Here is a 20,438-nt window from a genome sequence, read left to right on the forward strand (position 1 = left end):
TGGTTGGCGGAGGAGCCTTGCCGTGCTCGGGGTGGCTGCAGGTGCTTGTCCGGGGGCCCAGGGAGCGGTTGGTCCTCGGCTATCGCACACCCTGAGCATCCTGCCCCTTCCCCCTGCCTCCCATGAGTCCAGCCCCGAGCTGGCACACACCGGCCCCCGGTACGAGGGCAGACGGAAAGCGGGTCGCAGGGCTAGGTGGAGCGGCTAGCGGAGCTGCAGCACGCACCGGGGTGGGACGCGGGGTGGAGGGCGAGCGGGGCGAGGGCTGCCCCCCCGGAAGGCTCGGGGCCAGCGCCGCTCCCTACCGGGCCTGACTCGGGCATGAGTCCTGCGCTGAGCTGGCACTGACCTGCCCAGGCACCTCTGCCCCGCTCCGGCGGCAGCGCCTGCTCGCCCAGGGGCAGCTCTTTACCGTTAGCTCAGAGCAAAGAGCAGGACCCGGTGCTCTCGGCCTTCCCACCTCTGTCAATATTTGCCGGTGGCAGCCCCACACTTGGCATTGGTACCCGGCACTTCACCTTCCAGGAAAGGGCTGGAGCGGGAAAGGGGTTTCCTGTAAATGCTGATAAGCCGAGGGAGGAAGGAGCAATGGCTCTCGCCGGTTGCTCTCCTGGGAGCCGCTGCAGGCAGGGTGTGTGGCCAAACGAGCACGGGCAGCGGCGGCTTCCCTGCGGCAGAATGGCGGCGATGGTCTGGGACGGGGCGGTGGGCGGCTGTGGGGCTCCGGCCTCATGCCTGTCCCCTTCCTGGGGCTGGGAAATTGGGGGAAGGCAGGAACAGGGACCTCCTGGCGCCCATCGGGGCTCGGTTGCCGTCTCCGCCGTGGCAGGGCTGGGCGCAATGCGGGGATGCCGGCGGTCACAGGACGTGAGCGCAGGACCAGTGGGAGGAAGCGGGGCTGGTGCAAGCCTGGGAACGCAGGGACAGCCCGCAGTCGCCAAACACCCACGGGGGAGCGGGGAGAGGCCGTGGGCCGGCTGGGGACGGCCGTGGGGGCTTGCCAGGGCGAGGGGAGATGCCCAGGTCTCCTGGCTCTGCTGGTTTCACTCGGGCACATCCGTTTGTCCGTCCACCTTGCCTTTCTCACTGCTGGAAGTCCCGTCCCATCGTGGCGGCTCCGGGAGGGCTCCAGGCGCGTCCCCGGGCAGCTCTGGAGCAGATTCCCCTCGCGGCAGCAGCAAAAGAGGGATGGCCGTGCCCCCCCCCCCCCAACTGCCACCAACGCCAGGGCCTGCGCTGAGGGCACAGCGCCCAGGTCGGCTCCGCTGCCGCAGCAGAACCCTTGAGCGCTTGTCACGCCTGCGCTCACCCTCCCGGCCATCCCTGCCCGGGACGGGGATGCTCTGCGCTGCCGGGAGTGGGGGTGAGCCCCCACACCAGCTGCCGGCAGGTCCTGACATGGTGCCGCAGGGCTGCTCCCCATGGCCCCAGGCTGCCGCCCTCGGCTCGGCGCTGCCGGCGCGGGCGGCTCCGGTGCTTTCTAGGAATCGGCTCTTGCCCAAGCAGTGCTGCCGGGTGCAGGAGGAAGCTGCCACCCCCAGGCAGCCGGGCGGCCGCACCCGGCCACCCCGCAGGTCCTTCCCGGCCCTCGGGGGGCTTGTGCCACGTTGCAGGGGCAGGAGGGCTGGGGGTGCTGGTTTTCACCCGGGCTGGGCGTTGCTGAGCCGGTGCCAGCAACCACGGTGGAAATGAGCCCGTTCCCCTGTGTCCCATCTCTCTGTCCCCGTGTCCCCACGCCCCGGCCACGCAGCATCCCCCCCCGCGCAGGTGGGAGACGGGAGGAAAGGCAGACAGCCCGGACTCTGGAGCAAAAATAGAGTTTATTTCCATTTTTACTGCATATAAAAAAAAATAGCATGTATTTCTCTGGAGCTCACCCAGCTGCAGCAATAAATACAGTACAAAACACACCGCTCGAGAGCCCCTGCCGGGGCAGGCTGTGAAATTTCCGATACACAAATACGGCTGCGTGGGCCGGTGGGAGCTGCCGGCACAGCCACGAGACCGGGGGCTGCGCCGGGGCTGTGCCAGGCTCGGGGCGGAAAGGACTGCGTCCCGCCGGGCCCCGCTCGCTGCGGCAGCGTGGAGCTGCTCCCCCGGGCCAGGAGATGGGTGCAAATAAGTTAAACTGCAATAAATACACTGAGTTTAGCAGAGAAGGGGGACGGGCGCTGGCAGAGCGAAGCCGCAGCCCCCCAAAGGCGCTGGGGCTCCCCTGGAAAAGCCTCATCCTGGGAGGCTGCTGTATCCCTACGGCACCTCCGTCCTCCTCTCCCTCCTCCTTACCTAATGCCTAATAAATATTAATTAATATAACTATGCCTAATAGAAGTAACACCTCTCAGATCTGTCCCTGCAGGCTGCAGCCCAGGCAGGGAGATGCTGCTCTGAAGCATCTTCATCCACGGATGAAGATGGTTTCCCCTTGGCCAGGTGGGATGCTGCAGGGGTGCCCGCAGTGCCCTGTGCGAGCCGTGGGGAAACCGAGGCACACGTGGTGCCCACGGCAGCTGCGGGGGCTCAGCCCAGCTCCCGAACCTCGTAGCAGAGATACGCTTTTGTTTAAATATTAAACAAGGGTGATGCTGCGCACAGATACCCGTGCACGGATGCCACCGCAGGGCCGGCTGCCCTGCTCGGGGGCCGATGGGCGGGGGAGCACCCCCAGCCACATAAATATTAAATAGCGATAAATATTAAATAAGCGGAAAAGCTGGGCGCTTCTGGGGAAGGTCGCTCAGGCTGGGACATAAATAAATAGGGTGCAGTGGTGCGGGGACCGGGTGTCAGAGGCGGGCGAGGTGCCGCAGCGCCCGGTACGCCGTCTCCAGGAACCGCTGGAAGTTGGCCAGGATGAAGAAGCCGCCGACCTGGTGGTGGAAACTGGAGGAGAAGGTGGGGAGGGGGCCCGGGCCCTCCGTGGGGTACGTCACCGTGGCCAGGCCCAGGTCCTCCATCTGCAGCCGGACAGAGGCAGAGGCATCAGCTCCAGACCCAGAGACACCCCAGGAGCGCGGCAGCATCCTGGCGGTGCCTGCGGAGCTGGTGCGAGCCCCGGGATGCAGAGCCCCCGTGTCCCTGCCGTGCCCTCCCCGTCCCCCCAGGGATGCAGACCCCGTGTGCCCTCCCCATCTCCCCGGGGATGCCGGCCCCGCGCGTGCTCACCCCGTTCCCCCCTCACCTGCTGCTGGATGTTGGAGGAGAGGTTGGCAGCGTCCAGCTGCAGGGTCTCCACCAGGCTGGTGTGCCCAGGCAGCAGCTCCAGGACGGCGGCGAGGGAGCCATGGTAGGCGCGGAGGCCGTCGTGGATCTGGCTGAAGCAGGCCTCCTGCGGGCGGGCACGGCATAGTCAGCGGGACTCGGCACAGCCCGGCCACCGCGCCCCGAGCCATGGCGAGCTTTGGGCTGCCCCAAGGAGCGGCGAAGCCAGTGGGGCTGAGACCGGCCAGCTCGTGGCAGGGGTGGGCTGCCCGTACTCACTGCCTGGAAGTTGCGGCTGTGGCACTGCTCCAGCGGCACCTGCACGATGCCCAGGTCCTGCCGCACCAGCAGCAGCTCTTCCTCCTTGCACAGCTGGAAGGTGTCGCACTGCGGCCGAGGGGGACGGGGTCAGGGTGGCCGGAGGATCCCACCACCCCCTGACACCCCGTCCCTGGGGTGCGGGATCCCCCCACAGCCCAGCCATGAGGAGGGAGGGGATGGGGTGAACCCGCTGCCCGGTGAGATGGGGACTGGACAAGAGCAAACTGCGGCACGGCTGCCCCCGGCCGGTGCGTGCCCCAGGAAGGTCCCCACGCATCCCCGAGGGAGCAGCGGGGCTGTGCATGGTCACAGCCCCTGCGGGTGTCCGGGGGCCCTGGGGCTGAGCAGCGCTGCAGGAGACCGAGGCGCAGGGGACGCCACTGGCTCCCGGCCTCACCGTGCCGATAAGGCTGGGGAGGGGAAGGTCACCTTATCTGCGACCCTGCAGCGCCCATGGCCACCGTCCCCCCTGCCGCAGCACCCGGGACTCACCACCACGCGCTGCAGCACGGCCACGTCCCCCTTGATCTTGCGGGTGAACTCGAGGTTCTTGTGCAGGAAGAGCTGGAAGTCCTGGTCCCCCGAGAGCTCGACCAGCGGCGCCCCGTGCAGCGCCTGCCAGGGCGCCCACAGCAGCGTGCCCAGCAGCAGCGCCAGCATGCCTGCGGGGACAGCGGCTCAGCGCCCGCCCCAGGGAGACCCTTGTCCCCAACCCAGTGCCGGGGTCTGGGTGCAGCAACCAGATGCCCCCCGGGAATGGCGGCACCAACGCAGCCTGGGGAAGGGGCAGAGACTCCCTGAAAGGGGAGAGAGGGACCGGGTGCTCCCTGCATCCCACCAGCCCCTCGGTGCCGGGGCCACGGGGCAGCGGGCTGGGGGCTCTGGGTGTGCAGGTACAGCGGGTGCAGCAAGCGCTGTGGGTGCTCGGGTGCAGCAGGTGCTACAGGTAGAGTGGGTTTTTACAGGTGCTCTGGGGGCAGTGGGTGCAGTGGGTGCAGCGGGTGCTGTGGGTGCAATGGGTGCTGTAGGGGCAGTGGGAGCAGTGGATGCAGCGGGTGCTGGGGCTGCGGGTACTCACGGGTGAGGGAGCACATGGTGCCCGGCTCGGCGTCTCTCCTCTCTGCAAGCGCGGCCCGGCCCAGCACAGCTCGCTCCTGCCCCAGCTCTGGGCGGCCTCATCGATTAGGGCATTTATAGCGGGCTCCGGGGATTCACACTGATGTGGCAACAGTGACGATTGCCTCATTGTCTTAATCACCAACATGCAAATCCTGGGAGCCGGGTGCTCCCGGCCACTGCCCACACCTCGCTGCCTGTGGGGCTTTCCCAGGGTTGGCGGGCAGCGGTGCCCTCGGTGCGGCGGCAGGTGCCCAGCGGAGCCCCGGCACCAGGGCGCGTGCCGGGTGCTGGGATGGTGCTGGTGGTGGCTTGGTGACTCATTAACCCACTGACAGGGTCCTGCCTTGCCAGCCGGCCTGGCCACTGTCCAGCGCCGCAGGGTCACTCGTGGGTGACCGGGCAAGGGGACAGTGGCTTTTCACAGCTGGCGTCCCTCCGGGATCATCGCCATCCCCAGCCCATGTGGACATCTCCCCTGCCAGCTGCCTGAGCCCCTCACCCCGGCATCAGGGCGGGCACCGGTGGTGTGACCTTCACGGTGGTGGGACCAGCTGGAGGGGCCGGTGAGGGGCCGTCTCTGCCTGCCCCTTCCGGGAAGCGGCTGCCAGGGCAGCCCTGGGAGCAGGGCCGGCTGCTCCCTGCCCCACCACGCCGCGCTGACGTGGGAATTTTGGCTCGTGCCAGTTCCCGCAAGTGCTTCCAGGATGATCTGCTGGGCTGGTGCCAGCTGGGCCAGCTCCTGCCTGGCACGGGCCGCCCGGGGCGCAGGAAGCGCCCGCTCAACCCATAGCCCCAGGGCCTGGGGGGGAGGGGGTCTGGGCAGGGTGACCCCAGGGCAGCGCTGAGCCGGTGGTCTCACTCTGCACCACCAACCCCCGGCCTGGGTCCCATCAGTGCCCTCCTGCAGGGCACGGGGACAGGGATGGGGACGGGACCCCCGTCCTCGCACGTTGCAGACCTCGGTGTGCACCGGGATGGGCCGCACGCGCGGCGGGGTGCAGCCCACGGGGTACAGCTGGCAGAGAGCCCCAAGCCCTGGGAGCTGCTCCCGCCTCCAGCTGGGGAAAGGAACCCCCGGCGGCTGCAGCCAATCCGTGAGCACCACCCAGGGCCTCGCCCTGCACGAGGCAGGTGTTAGCTCTGAAACCTAATGACGACTTCCCTTCCCAGGACCTGGCAGCACTAAGTGTTCTGCCCTCAGGCTGCGCGAAAGGACCTCGGCAGCGGAGCCTGTTCATGGGATTTCCTGGGAGAAACCCCCCCCCTCCCCGGCTCTGCCTTTGCCCTCCCCAGAGCCGGGGGAAGCTAGGGCTCTTCCGGAGCGGGTGGCCGCCGAGGGGGCTTTGCATGGTGTGCCCGAGCGCCTGGGGGATCACCCTGTTCCCCATAGCGGAGCTGCCGTCTCAGCAGGTCAGTTCAGTGCTTTCAGGAATCGGGATGGGGAGGACGTGAATCAGCGCCTGGTGGGGCCCAAAGCCCCCGTCAGCTTTCCAAGGAAGGAAGTGGTGGTCAGACCCAAAACCCCGTGGGTGTTGGGGTGTGGGTGGGGGAGCTGGCCCAGCACAACGCCCCCGGCACCAGCGCTGCCTGGCCTGGCAGGACTGTCCCGGGTGCACACCCTGCTGCGGTTCTGCCTCGTGGCCACTCTTCCTCTCCACAGGGCCTGAGCCGGGCACCCTCAGCCCCTTGCCGGCATCTGCCAAGAAGCGAGCCCTTCCAGGGTGTCCCTGCGTCCCCTGTGCCGGATGAGGCAACCCCCGGCTCTGGCTGGGCTCTTGCCTTCCCTGCACCGCCCTGGCCGCTGGGGTCTGGCCCAGGGACCCCAGGGGTGGTCTTAGAGCAGGGACAGGCTGCGTTCATCGCCTTGGGGCAGCCCCACACTTGACCCTCGGCCCAGCATGGGTGTGTTGGGAGATTCCTAAATTTCCCCAGAGGATGAGCCCAGCTGGTCCCAGATGCTGGTGGGACCCACCCAGGGTGGCTGCATGTCCCCATCACTCCCCAGGGCGGCTGCACGTCCCCATCACTCCCCAGGGCTGGTGGGCACAAGGAGGGCACAGCCTGACCCCTGCGCCTTTCCCAGCAGGGTGAGGGGGTGGCAGGGCTCAGCCCTTTCCCCCCATGCACAAACCCGCTCTCACGGTGCTGGTCCCGGTAATCCCTGCTCCGGCCTTTGTCTGCAGCAGCAGCAGAACAGAGCGGTTTGTTGGGAAAGAGGATCCGCGGGCTGGAGCAGACGGTGTCTGTCTGCAGCGCTCCCTGTCCGGCCTTGCTGCTGCCGTCGAGCCCCGCGTGCCCCTGGCTCAGCTCCGGGCTGGCCCCCAGAGCCCCCGGCACCCCGTCCCTGCGCTCCTGGGGCCGGTCCCAGCACAGCCGAGATGTCAGCTCCAGCCCCCGGGGGCGGTCGGGGCCCCAGCTCCGGTCCCCAACCCTGGGGAGGGGAGCAGGTAACAGAAGTCAGCCCCACGTACGCTCACAGTCACAACAAGAAGCCCACAGCAGAGGCAGGCCAGGCTGGTGTTTTTCCAACTTTTATTTTAAAAGTCATAATTGCAGCTTAACAAAGTTTGACCCCATTATTGTTGCGAGAGCTGGGGGCACCGGCGGTCCCTGCGGAGCCGCGCTCCTGCCGCCCGCCTGCCCTGGCCCCGCTTCCCCAGAAGCTCCCAATTCATGGGCTTGTCTGCGCCTCCGCCGGGCTCAGCAACGACCGTGACCACAAGCAACCTTAAAAGAATGTTCGTTTATTGGGCAAGGGGCTTCCCGCCGTGGGTGGCAGGGGTTCGGCAGAGCAGGGCCTGTGGCTGCGGGCCCAGGGAACCCCCCTGTCCCCCTCCCACCGTACAGACATGCAGGCGTTTATAAAAGAAAGGCAGACGGGGGACCGGGGCTGCGTGGGGGAGCTCCGCTGAGACAGCATCTTCCCTAGGGACAAATAAAAAAAAAAAAAAATAGAGCCAGGCCGGAGGGTCACGGAAAACCATCGTCATCGTCCTCTGCCATCTCCTTTGCGAACTCCAGGTCCTGCTGCTCGCGCTCCCGGCGCTCCTGGAAGGCAAAGGCAGAGGTTGGTGGCAGCTGGGGGACAGGAGCCGCGTCCTTCCCGTGGCCTCGGTGGCCGCTGAGCCGCAGCCCGAGCCGTTTCTGGCAGCAGGCTGCAGAGACCCAGATGAGATCTCACCTCTGCAGATTCCAAGTCCTTGTTGTAAGATTTGGGTGGGAACCTCATGGCCTGGAAAAAAGAAGGGAGGAGAAGCTCTGAGCTGAGAGACGCCTCAACTCTGCCCCGCTGTCCTCTCCAGCCGGGCCCTGCCAGCCTCTCGCCCGGGGACCTGCCGCGCTCACCTTGACGGACATGTTGTGGATGTCGAGGCAGAAAGAGATACGCTGGTGAAACGCCAGCTGGGGCTCCCGGGTGGAGTAGATATCGATCATTTCCTTCGACTGGACGTAGCCCTTCTCGTGGTTAATGCTGGCCTCGATCACGCCATCCCGAATGGCCTGCAAGCCGGAGGGCACGCGGTCAGGGCAGCCGCTGTCTCCGAGGGCTGAGGCAGCAGTTTAGAGTGAAGGGAGGAGCTGGCTGCTGTGACAGGAGCGGTGGGCTCAGGACGCAGCGCACAGAGAGGGGACTTGGTGCCCTGAGTGTCCCCAGCATCCCCCGGAGGGGACTCAACCTAAAACCAGCGACTGCCCCAGGGAGGGAGCGCTGCAGGGACAGGGCAGAGGCAGCCTGGCAGGGGAGCGAGGAACGGGGGGCTGTGGGCAGCCCAGGACCCAGAGGGACAGGACGTCACGGGCAGCTACCTTGGCGACAATGAACTCCGCATCCTCCGGACTGTCCAGCTGCAGCTTCTGGGCAATATCGGCCAGGGAGATGCGGGAATAGGAGAGGCTGATCATACGGACGCCTGCGGGGGAGGAACGAGAGTGGAGCCCCCCGGGCCAGGCAGTCCCGGGCCCACCAAGCCCGTGGCACCAGCCACGATGGGGTCCCCCGAACATCACAGCGGCAGTCTCCTACCCGTCTTGATGACGTTGTGCCTCAGACGAATGATCAGGGTGTAGGTGCCGTCGGCCTGGAACTTGTCCCCAAACTGATCGAGGACTTGGTTGAACTTGGCCAGGTTCCCGGTCCTGACGGCTGGAGGAGAGAATGTGTTAATCGGGGAAGGAGCAAGGGCCGGGAGGCGGTGGGGAACGCGAGGGCAGAGCTGACTCCCAGGCCGGCCATCCCCTCCTCTTAGGGGCTGCCAGGGGAAGGCAGCCCTTCAGCGACTGCTGAAGGCTGGCACCAAGTGGAGTCTGCAGCTGGGTCCCGCCAAGGGGAGGGGAGAGAAACCCCTGCTGCTCCCCCACCCAGGGCTTCCCGCTCCCTCGAAGCACGGGGACATTGTGCCGAGACACCGGAGAGGGACGGAGCGCGGGCAGGAGCGGCCTGTCCTACCCTGAGTCAGGAGGAAGTAGGGCATGAGCGACCGCTTGAGGGAGGGTTGTCTGAACTGGAGCCTGTCCGGGATCTCCCCGAGCAGCAGTTCCACCACGATGAGCAGCTTGTGCACCTTGAGCAGAAAGAGGCCGTGAGTCCCCCTGCGGGGCCCGACCCCGGAGGCAGCTTCCCTGGGGACCCGGGAGGTACCGGACCCCGCAAGCGCTCGTTCTTCCCGTCCCCACTCACCGTCTGCTTGAAGCCAACAGCCGTGTGCTGCGGTGCCTTCCGCAGGGCGTTCGTCATGGTCCTCCGTGCCTCCGAGTACTCCAGCTGGATGGCCTTGATGCGCCCTGCGTTCACACGGGGCAGAAGGCGTTTGGAAAAGCCACCGAGTGAATCCAACAGGATCCACCCGGATGGAGCCTCCAATCCTGCCTGGAAGCCCCATCTCCCGCTGCTCAAACAGGTTCTCTGAGGAACCAGAGCCCTCGATCTCGGGTGCAGCCCGAGCCGCCAGCGCTGTGCGGGACCCTCTGCGCCTCACCTGTGTAATAGAGGTACCGAGCCCACTCATTGTTGTTGGCCTGCTCGGGAAACACGGACTTGGAGACGAGCTTTTCTGCTTGGTCATAGAGGTTGTAGTGGAGATAGTTCCTCAGCAGCAGGTTCAGGAGGGTGGCCTGCCCGTCCGCATCGTGGCGCAGCGTGGCCGTCCGTAGCCGGGCGTGCAGGAAGCTACAGGAAAGGGAGAGAGCGTGTCCGGGAGGAGGAAAGAAACAGCCCCGCTCACCGGGGCGCGCGGGACCAAGCTCAGGGAGAGCCGGCACGCGGGATCCACCCTACCTCCTGACCACGTCGAGTTTATTCAGGAATTCGTAGATGCGGGAGTGGTAGTAATAACATTTTGCCACCACCAGGTCAAGGGCCCGGCGGTTTTGGGAACTGATCTTCTGCATCAGGTCGTCGGACACTTTCTGAGCCTGCAGGAGGGGAACGGAGGTCAGAGGAGAGGAACCGCTGCCCGGGAAGAGAGACTGCCAGGGCCACGGGACTGAGCCCGGGGGCTGCCTCCAAACACAGCTGAAACAAAGGGGAAAGCGTGGGGCCACGGAGAGGCAGGTCCCTGAGGCTCTCCAGACCCTGCCTGGCGCAGGAGCACCACACGAAGAGCTCGGCTTCGGAGCTGGCAGCTCAGGGAACCTCACCTCCGGGTATCGCTTGCTGTTCATCAGGTAGATGACGAGAAGCAGCTGGAGGTAGGTCTCCACTTCTGGCAAGAGAGGGGCTGAGGCCGCCTTCCCCATCCGCGGGCGAAACTGCAGCTCTGCTTCTGTGTCCATGGACTGGGGGCGGGGGGAGAGACGTGCTGGACCCCCGTCCCTCCCGGCCCGCCGGCGTCGCTACCGCCCGCCCAGCGCTCCTCATGCCTCCGCCTGCAGCGAGGCCCGTCCCCAGCCCGGTGACAGCTCTGCTTGAGGTGTGACAAGAGAGCCAGCCCAGGCTGCCGGCACTACAGTCCCATCCCTGCCAAGAGCTGCAGCGACCCATCGCATCTCACGCGCGCTCCCGAGCAGCCGGGCTGCCTGTCCCAAGCATCCCCAAGCCCTTGCTGTTCCCAGTGCCCTCCCACCCTGCGCAGCGGCACTCCAGAGGCCCCTCGGTGCAGGAAAAGTGTCCCCTCCGCAGCCGGTCGTCTCTCCCCATCCCCTGCCGCCGTACCTCCTCCAGGAAGCCGAGGAGGAAGTCCCGCATGGTGCTGTTGGAAGTGAAGAAGCCATTGATGGCTTTGTGAAGCACGTTGGAGTTGAGTCGGCGGGAGGTGGAGGGCAGAGCCCGCAAGGCGCGCAGGACGTAGCGCGGCTCCTTCCCCGAGACAGCCTTCTCCAGCTGCTTCACATGCTCTTTGATATCTGCGGGAGCAGAGGGGACGTGCCGTCAGCAGGCGTCTCCCAGAGGCCTCTGCCGAAGGACGCACCAGGGCGAAGCCGGCACCGGGATCCCTCCAGGTACGAGGTGCCCCGTCCTGCTGCCGTTGGGTTCCTCTGTCCGCTCGTGGCACCGGGGCTGCGTGGCCTCGGTGTCCTGCGTGACCTCGGCGTCCCGCGGCCGTCCCTGCTCGGAGCAGGGGGCTGGAGAAGACCCCTCCAGAGGCCCCTTCCCCCTTTGTCCCCCCTGCGGGCTCCAGACTCCCTCTGCAGCCCCGTGGGGTCCCACCACGGCATCTCTGCGGCTCCCCCTGCCCTCGCCTGCCCCTCGCAGCCCGTCCTCACGGGGACCCTCCCAGGGGGTCCCCCAAAAACACGCCTCCCACCTCCCTTTCCCTCACGGGGCCCCCCCCAACTCCCCTTCCCCGTTCCCCTCCTCCGACACGCTTTCCAGCGCCTCTCCCCCACATACACCCCCGCCCACCTTCCTTCCCCCGCAGGCACCCCCACCTCTACAAGGACCCCCCCCCCCCCCCGGGGCTCCCTACAGCCCCCCCAGCCCCCTCCCGGGGTTCCTCACGCAGGCTCCCCCGGGCTGGCCCCGGTCCCTCTCTCCCCCACGACCCCCCAGCCGACACCCCCCCCCCCCCCCCCCCCCCGATCCCCGTTACAGGGACCCCTCTCAGCCACCTCCCCCCACAGAGACCCCTCTCCGCTACCCCCCCCCCCCCCCCCCCCCCGCCCTCACCCTCCAACGTGACGGCGTCAAGCTCTCGCTGCGGCTGCCGCTCCCCAGCCGCTTCGGCCGCCGCCGCTTCCTCCTGCATCTCCACGTCGGGGGGGGCGGGCGGCGGCCCGTCGGGGGGGACCTTGGCCTTGTCGCCGCGGCGGCGGGACGCGCCCTCCTGCTTCATGGCCGGGCGCGCCGGGCCGGCCGTGACACTGCAACAACCGCGGGGCACGCCGGGAGTCGCCAGGCCCGACCGGCCGCACCGGCCTCACCGCCAGACCCGCGCGGTCGAGCGCCGAGCGCGACACCGTTCGGATCCTTCCGCCGCGCCCGCTCGGGCGTTTCCGTCACGCCCTCGGGTGTTTCCGACCGGCGCTCGGGTATTTCCGCCACGCTCTCGGGTGTGTCCGGCGGATGCTCGGGTATTTCCGCTCCGCCGCTCGGCTGTTCTCGCCCGTTTGGCGGCGCATGCGCGGACGCTTCTCGCCTGCCGCGCTGAGGCGAGGTGCGAGGCCTCGGCGCTGCCCGGGCTCGGCTGCGGCCTCTGCCCCGGGGAGCGGCCGCCGTTCCCCCTCCCCCCCCCCCCCCCCCCCGCCGCCTTTGAGGGGCTCGGGGCTGGGGCTTGGCTCCCCTCATAGCTGGTGCAGAGCCACTCGTGCCGGTAGTGCCCCCAGAGCCATCGGTGACCGCCTAGGTAAGCTGCCCCTTGCTGAGGGCACCCCCTTCCCCCGGGAGCCTGAGGGACCCTCCCAGGCCTCGAGCCTCAGGGGAGCCGGGCCTCCGGGCAGGCAGCGCTGCTGGGTGACTGAAAATACCTGCAGATTAAAAAAGTACCTTTAAGAACATCCGGTTACTCAGTAAGAAATTATTCTCTATTTATAAAGCAGCCATCAAAGTATTTGTAGCGCGGTTCTGAAATCTTGTAACTTATTCCTTGCTGCCGCTGGTGGAGTGCGTAACGGTGTGGTGGAGGTGCCGTTTTACCAGGCGTCCGTCATTAAAATGCTCTGAGATCCCGCAGCTTGCCGAGTCGCACGTGAATCGCAGGTGTGACCAGGGTGAGTGAATTATTGCTGATTCATTCCTTTGTGCCCTACTGATTGCGTGAGTGGCTGTGTGCTAGCGTCTTTTAGGAAAACCAGGATCACATGAAGCACAGCTGACAGGCTAGTGATTATCTGGGCCAGTGGATTTTTCAGTTGGCACTCTGCATTCATATGGGGGGGGAGAAAAATCAGTTTTGGTATCTGGCTTCTGGTTTCCATAAGGAGTTGTCTTGCCTTAAGTCTGCTTTTCCTACTCATTTCAAATCAGCACCGAGCATGAATAAGGAATGCCTCACCTGTGTAGGGGTAAAGTTTGGAGAGAGAAACTGGCTTGCAGTAAGAGACTTTGAAATATATTGTCAAGTGATTCCCTTTAAGTCATCCCTAACGGGAGGACACGTGAAGCCTAATCTGAGTTACTCAGAAGATCGAGAACGTACAGAGACGCGTACAGGGCTGCTACGGCCGAGAAGGCTTTTTCCATACAGACAGCAGATCCGTCTTTCTGGAGCTTCACTCCACTCATCTCAACCATTGCAATGGTTAATTTTTGTTCCTTCTCTTGTGAGAAGGAGAGCAAGCTGGCATCCACACTGAAATGCCCCTTCCCGTGTTCTATGTCGTGTTCCAAGATGCTCTCAACCTTCGCAGCAACAACAAAAAAAGCAAAATCAGTATTTTAATACTCCCATCTGTGGAAGTCGTTAAGTAAATGATCTCTTTAACTTGTGAAGTGCTTTACTGTCTTACAGGCGCACTAAATAATCCACATTTATATATGGGACTTTTCACCCTGAAAGACTGTCATGCTCACGTATTCAGTTCCCAGTTTCTTGTGAATTAGTTATGTCCGAGAAATGAAAATTGTAGTGTGGTTTTTGTGTTGGTTTTTTTTTTTAATCTGAGGCCAAAGAAGCCAGAAAATTCTGACTGCCATTTCAAGAAAAATGGTAGTCAGCTGTGTCCAATTTAATGTTTATTATCAGCAAAACAGTTGTTAGAAATCTTAGGGCTTCGTGTCCTGGGGTAATTTCTCTCAAAGTGAGTATTTTGATCCCTGCCAAGTTTGAAGCAATTATTCCTGCCCTTCTTCCCAGTGTTACCTTAAGCTGTGATACTGCTACCTATATCATCATCTAAATGTTGCTTTACTTAAAATAACACACAGACACCCCCCGCCCCTTCATTTTGAGCCAAATGTGATGCATGTTCTCTCACCAGCTTAAGCTGTTGGGACACAATCTTCTCTTCCAAAGACTCTAGCAATAGCAGCAGCTGATCCTCCGTTAGCTCTGCAGAATTAAAACAGGTTTGTACCAAAAACCCACCACCAATGTTTCGGAGACAGCTGGCGAGACGCAAAGGGTGACCATCAGCTGTCTTGCAGGGAATGCCTGTTTGGTCAAAAGTTCTTCAGACTTTCTAAACTATATTAGTGCAGCCTCCCTGTGAGACGAATACAGCTGTTACTCTGTACAGATGACTGTAACATCGAGTGTAGAGACCAAGGGGGTTGAGGGGAGGTTCAAACCATGTTTTGTGGCAGCCTTGGGAAGAGAACCCTGGAATTTGCACTGCTCTTTCTGTAAGGTAATCTTGCCATCTTTACCCACACTTTAATTCTGATTTCAAGCCCTCTTTTCAAGGATCCCTTTGTGCACGCTGTTCCTGGACCGAGTGGTAATTCGGTGTCACGCTCCTGGCAGTCGCTGCTCTGTGACTCTCCAACTGTTGCTGAACAGCAGCTGCTACGGACTGGTCTGTGCTCTCAGCATAAACCGCCTTCATTCCCACAATCTAAGAAACGATTTTACGTAAATCCTCTGCAAGTCTCTCATGCTCTGTAAGGTTTCTATATTCTGCTAGTCTTGCCGGTAGGAATGCTCCTAATATATTCTGGTGCTACTGGATTTCTCTATTAAGATGGCCAGAAAGCCTTACCATCTAACGCGTCAAGAGTGTAGGTGATTGCTCCTGCCAGCTTAAGGAGAAGTTGTCTTGAAGAATACTGTAAGCTGCTCAACAGGTCTTTTAAGTCTGGGCTTTCTGTTTTCAGCTCACAACTACTGGTTTCATCAAGAACTGCTTCCATCTAAGGGGATAAGAAAAAGAAACGTCATGATTTAAGAGAAGAGGCTGCTGATAGTCCCTTGCAGTCTAACTACAGAAGCATACGAACAGTCATATAATATGTGTCTCTCCTCCCTAAGCTATTTATGAGGCTGTAATTGAGGCTTTAGCATTCACACTGGCCCCAGTTAAAGACAGAATATGAAATTGAAATGGTTTGATACCTTCAGGTAAATCTGCTAGGCTATATTCAGGACATATTTCAGCAGTTGACTCTGTCCTGAGCACCTCCTTTCTCTGTATGGTGACGAAGACCAGACAGATGTGCTGAGTGAAGGATTTTTGGATTGACAGTTGTGGCACGGGAGAGGTGACTTCTGGGGTGAGAGATATGATCATGGATGTCTCTGTATTTGTAAATCCTGGCAGTAAGAAGAACTTTGCTTACTTTCTGGGTCAGTTCTTGAAAGAGGTTCCTGTCTCTCATCACAGCTTTGATGGCTTTTAAAAATATGACAAACAGGTCAGAAGACAGGCTGGAGAGAATTTGACAATTCTCTTTAACTTCTACCTTCAGTGCTCCTAATTTTCCTTGTGAGGAACCTGAAAACCAGAAAGAGTCCAAATATGTCACTTGTAAACTAGGCAACCCCACAATAAGTTCCCTGGCACCCCTAAACTTAAAATTTGAAACACTTCTATAAGTATTTTCAAAAGTGATGCGCAATTTTGAGTTGGACTGTTGTCATGTCTCAGGTAATAGGCAGTACTCTACAGTAAACACACCGCTTTTGGTGATTTGGGTTTAACCTGAGAGATTCCATCTTACTGAAAGGGGGTAAAAGTAGTGCAAGTGGAAGTAGTGAAATACATTGCTTACCGTCAGATACGAACACTGATCTGTGTTCTTCTGGGAAATATTGAAGACCTGCAACAGGATAAAAAGGGCATTGCTGATTTAGAAAAATACTGAAAGCTGGATAGATATGTTTTTACCAGGGTTGTTTTTAAGGCTGAAGATATTGGTGTCCCAGGTCTGAAATCTCACGTGCTAGTCGTAGACTGGTGTTTGCACTCTTCTCCAGCGCATCTGTCTTCTGTCTGTTCATTTAAAACTCGTTATTCCTAGACCTCATTCCCTACTGTCACGTACCTTATGTTAGGGTCTGTGTTGGCCCGTATGTGTGTTAAAATACAAGTACATTAAAATGACAACTTCTACTCAACAAGATCCATGCAGACGTGGGAAGCACAGAGCATAGGGGAAGCAAGCCAAATGTGGGGTCTCAAATCCTGCAGCAGGTTTTGTGGATCTCAGTCCTCTCTTTCTCTACTTATCCAGCATAAGCGTCTTTTACGCCAGTCTTCCCACTGAAGGGTCAGCTGCCCTGTTTTCTCCACGGCTCCTTTCTTCTGAGTAGGAAAAGGAAGCAAAACAAACCTCTGCCCTCTGTGCTGTTTTTCAACAGGAGCTCTGCAGTTCCTGAAATCCAGAGCTGAGACTTCCAGTATCCCTCTTTCATTTCCTTACCAACCCCGCCCCCTGAAAATGCATCTCTTTCCCAAGTAGCTCTTTTAACTTACATACTGTGTACGGCCTTTTTCCAGGTGATTTCTGTCACTCATATTGCATGTGTTCATGTCCTTGCAAATGAGCTAAGGGTGGCCATGAGGCTGAATGATACTTCAGAAAATGTTTCCTGAATGGAGGAGTTGGTAGTTTCTGAAAGTTACTTACCCCATGATCTGTCTGTAATGGCCAGCTGGATTGCCCTGAACGCCACTGTGCAGCTCTTGGGTATAGTCATGCTTTGTTTGTTCTCTCTGGTGCCCTGGTCAACGAAAAACATCTGTTACTAGGCCTGGATGGCGTGCGGATGTTTGGGAAGGACTGACTGCCGAGGCCGAAGAGCAATCAAACCTTTGCATGAAACTTGGCGTAAAGCTGGGTCATGAAGCTCCCCTCTGCCGTGGTGAATTCCTCGAAGGTGGTCTCCTCTGAGGTTTCTACTGTTTCGTGAACTATGTATAAATTCTGGTCTGTTTTCTGTAGTTGTTGAATGAAGGAGTGATTCACATTTATTTTTCTAAAGGAGAAAAAGGGTGCAATATCCTGGCTAAAAGTGTCTGTTTTTCTGTGAGTTATGACAAAAGTACTGTAGTCTACCAGAGCCAAAAGCCTTATGCTGGCGTCCTTTCTCACATTACATGAGTACATGTAAATATCACAATGTCAGGAACTTCTGGGGGGAAAAAAGGTGGCAGAAAATGGGCTGTAATTCTTGCTGTCCTCAACGTGTTCCCCTTTTATGTCTGAGGGGGACCAGGGCAGCGAGGCCGTGGCCTGGCAGGTCATACAGGTGATCTGTCCTGATCTGTATGCTCCTCGCTGGGTACAAACCGTGAGGAAAAGTTGGCTTGACTCCACATCGAGGTGTTCCCACTTTCTGAACTACAAAGAAATCTACAAGCATTACAAAGCTGTGTAAGGAATCTTTATCACCTCTCTTTCCTGTCCTCCAGAAGTATGCATAGTTAGGGAGAATGCATGCTCTTGGGTCTTAATCCTGGTTTGTTGAAAAACCGTTGCGTGACCTGGCGTGGGGTAGAGGAGGATGGCCGGAGGGCTCATTCTCCCTTTGTGTCTGCCTTACCTTTCTGTTTTCAGTGCCTCAAGTTTTGGTACGGGTATGTGGTTCTTCTCCAGCTTGATGGACCACCCTTTGGACAAGGAAGTAGCTCCTTTCAGCTCTACGCTTATAGGCTCAACGCAAAGGCTTAGACTCCCATCAACTCTGTCACTGATGCTTTTTTTGACTGTAAATTGCCTTGAGTCTTGACCACCTCCGTTGGGAAAGAGGGAATCTGAAATAATTTGATGTATTAGCTTAAGCATGATTGCACAGGCTCAATATTATAACTATTGCGCACACAAGAAAGATGGAACGTGGTAGAGTTCAGCCACAAATGATCCAAATGTTTTGTCTGTGGAAATTGTGAACTTAAGATTGATAAATGTGGGCTTTACCTGTGCTTTTATCGTCTTCTCCTGGCAGCAGTACGTCGTCGAGTCTGTACCATGTCTGTTTGTAGCCAGGAGATGGGCGGAATAAGGCTTTTCTTTTTCTTCTCACTAGACAGAGGGGTCTGAAATGTTCATGGTCTAAGACGCTGTGAACTGGGACCAGGTCTCCTCTTGGATCCATTTCATTTACTATGGATTGGGTGACTTTTTTGAACATTCTGCTGCGGATGGGTGAATTTTTGAACCAAAGTGAAGCGTACTTGTGCCTTAGGAAAAAGGCAAGACAAGTTAAGCAAAATTACTTGAAATACAAGCAGAAGGTTGTAACAAAATATGTTACTTTAATTATTAAGAACTTTTCAAAATCGGTAATAACCCAGAAAAGCCCACGTTAGTACGAGGACACAGCTTTCACAGGATTGTGTATAGGGAAGCGTTTGGAGAGGTAGTACGAGCTGTGGCTCGCTGATGAGGCTTGTTTAGACTCAGCCCCCTCTGCTGATGAACTCCCAGTCATCGTGCAGGCTGAGAACACAGCTAGCAGTTTCTGAGGGTACTGATCTTCAGCACTGGAGTCTGTTACTGTTCTTTCAATTAAGACGTTTTGTTGCATATACCAGCACATACCATAATAATTTTCATTACTAAACTAGACATTGCTCCTTAACCTAGGACCTATCATGGTCCTAAATGCTTTAATCTTTAATTAATACGTTGCCCTGACATAAGTTTAAAAAAAAAAAAAGCTTGAACAACTCTTGCTGTCTTTTACTGCATCAGTGTTTTCCCCGTGCATCTTGTTGCCTGGCAGACAGGAATGGTTTAGCATTGTTTCGAAACAGAGCATTAGCAAAATGATTTTGTCGAAGTCTTACTGCAAGGAAGTGAAAGCGCTGAGAGGTGAATACTAGGTTGAGGGAGGAAGTAGGAGAGCTTGTTCTATGGCATATCTCATCCAAAATATAAGAAAAATCATGCCAGCACAGCTACTTGGGTATGCCCTGGTTCTCTGCCTGTATCCCTCCAGAGGAGAGCTGGGTGTTTGAGAGGCAGAAACAAAATCATGGTTGGTTTCCTGTTGCAGCTTGTTTTTACTCCAAAGTTTCAGTTTTGCTTCTTGCTTCAGCTGGTGTATGTAAGACGTGATGAAGAAAACTTTGATCTACAATTGAAAAAACTTCCTGTACTTTTTGAGAAGAAGAAAAGCGTGCAGGTCTTTCCCCTCTTCTGCACCCTACTTTATCAAGTCTTGTTAGAGAAGAGATGCTGATCCCTGTTTACAGTTCAGATGAGCGGATGCTCATCATCTGGGGGGGATATCTTCCCTCTCCCTAATGTCCCACAGGAATCTGAAAAAAGAGACTGACTTAGTCCGATTCTTCCAGAAAGTAGGAAGACTGTCACGTCACAAAGGATGGGGTGTTGTATGCGATGGCGCTGGGGAGGGGAAATAGTCTTGTGTGCTTAATGTGGGATCAGTAGTACCTACAGGACTCATTCCCTTGGGAGACTTCAAAAAGAGAGAAAAACTAAACAAGAACACTTAACAGACAGTTTGCTCCACCCCTCTTCCATACCGAAAGCTCTTAAAAATGTACTTGCCTGTTTGTGGAGCGAATGGCTTCTCAAGCACTGTCGGTGGGCAGCGTGCAGAGCAGTCCGCTGTGCTGCTGAAGTGATAATGGCCTCTTTAAAGCAGTGGGGCTGGGGAACTGCTCTCTCCCCGCCTTTCCGTTCAGAGATCCGGAAGTATCTGCTAAATTAGGGCATAAAAAGCCTGTTGCTTGCATAATTCTTCCTCCAAAAAGTTTCAGTCATTGCCCTGAGTCAACCTGTCATGATCTGTTACAGGGGCTGTGCATAACTTTAACTTGTTCTACAGATCATAGAATCATTGAGGTTGGAAAAGACCTCTAAGATCATCGAGTCCAACCATCGACCCAACACCACCACCCACTAAACCATGTCCCTAAGTGCCTCATCTACTCGTCTTTTAAATACTTCCAGGGATGGGGACTCAACCACTTCCCTGGGCAGCCTGTTCCAATGTTTAACCACTCTTTCAGTAAAGAAATTTTTCCTCAGGTCCAATCTAAACCTCCCCTGGTGCAACTTGAGGCCGTTTCCTCTCGTCCTATCTCTCGTTACTTGGGAGAAGAGACCGACCCCCACCTCGCTACAACCTCCTCTCAGGTAGTTGTAGAGAGTGATGAGGTCTCCCCTCAGCCTCCTTTTCTCCAGACCAAACAACCCCAGTTCCCTCAGCCGCTCCTCATCAGACTTGTTCTCCAGACCCCTCACCAGCCTCGTTGCCCTTCTCTGGACACGCTCCAGCACCTCAACGTCCTTCTTGTAGTGAGGGGCCCAAAACTGAACACAGTATTCGAGGTGCGGCCTCACCAGTGCCGAGTACAGGGGCACGATCACATCCCTACTCAAGATGTACCCTCTAGATGTATCGTTCCTGTAAGATTTAATTTCTAGCGTGGTTCTGGTTTTCACTTATACTTCTCATCTGTTAGGATGAGGAACAGTGTGTTCTGGTTTAGGAGGATTTCACTAAACCCGT

The 20,438-nt window shown here is 58.5% G+C and overlaps 3 protein-coding genes across 3 annotated transcripts; all 3 read right to left on the reverse strand.

Annotated features, from left to right (window-relative positions):
• Nucleotides 1-2,786: 2,786 nt before the first annotated feature.
• CSF3 (colony stimulating factor 3) lies at nt 2,787-4,616 on the reverse strand. Its single transcript, XM_076356930.1, has 5 exons — nt 4,601-4,616; nt 4,015-4,184; nt 3,481-3,588; nt 3,182-3,328; nt 2,787-2,957 (listed from the first exon to the last, which is right to left on the reverse strand). The coding sequence occupies exons 1-5, from the start codon at nt 4,614-4,616 to the stop codon at nt 2,787-2,789; spliced, it is 612 nt and encodes a 203-aa protein (XP_076213045.1).
• Nucleotides 4,617-7,156: 2,540 nt separating this feature from the next.
• Nucleotides 7,157-11,939, reverse strand: PSMD3 (proteasome 26S subunit, non-ATPase 3). The gene is made up of 12 exons (XM_076356747.1): nt 11,747-11,939; nt 10,793-10,983; nt 10,279-10,416; nt 9,917-10,053; nt 9,618-9,808; nt 9,320-9,423; nt 9,089-9,203; nt 8,666-8,785; nt 8,449-8,552; nt 7,987-8,142; nt 7,823-7,873; nt 7,157-7,689 (listed from the first exon to the last, which is right to left on the reverse strand). Exons 1-12 carry the CDS (start codon nt 11,910-11,912, stop codon nt 7,612-7,614), a joined length of 1,551 nt encoding a protein of 516 aa, XP_076212862.1. The 5' UTR covers nt 11,913-11,939; the 3' UTR covers nt 7,157-7,611.
• Nucleotides 11,940-12,584: 645 nt separating this feature from the next.
• Nucleotides 12,585-19,538, reverse strand: GSDMA (gasdermin A). Its single transcript, XM_076356994.1, has 10 exons — nt 19,472-19,538; nt 17,873-18,135; nt 17,499-17,709; nt 16,766-16,931; nt 16,583-16,676; nt 15,725-15,772; nt 15,293-15,447; nt 14,716-14,866; nt 13,993-14,066; nt 12,585-13,417 (listed from the first exon to the last, which is right to left on the reverse strand). The coding sequence occupies exons 2-10, from the start codon at nt 18,084-18,086 to the stop codon at nt 13,181-13,183; spliced, it is 1,350 nt and encodes a 449-aa protein (XP_076213109.1). The 5' UTR covers nt 18,087-18,135; nt 19,472-19,538; the 3' UTR covers nt 12,585-13,180.
• Between the last annotated feature and the right edge of the window lie 900 nt (nt 19,539-20,438).

The sequence above is a fragment of the Aptenodytes patagonicus genome, chromosome 20 (assembly GCF_965638725.1).
Source record: "Aptenodytes patagonicus chromosome 20, bAptPat1.pri.cur, whole genome shotgun sequence".
Classification (NCBI taxonomy): Eukaryota; Metazoa; Chordata; class Aves; order Sphenisciformes; family Spheniscidae; genus Aptenodytes; species Aptenodytes patagonicus.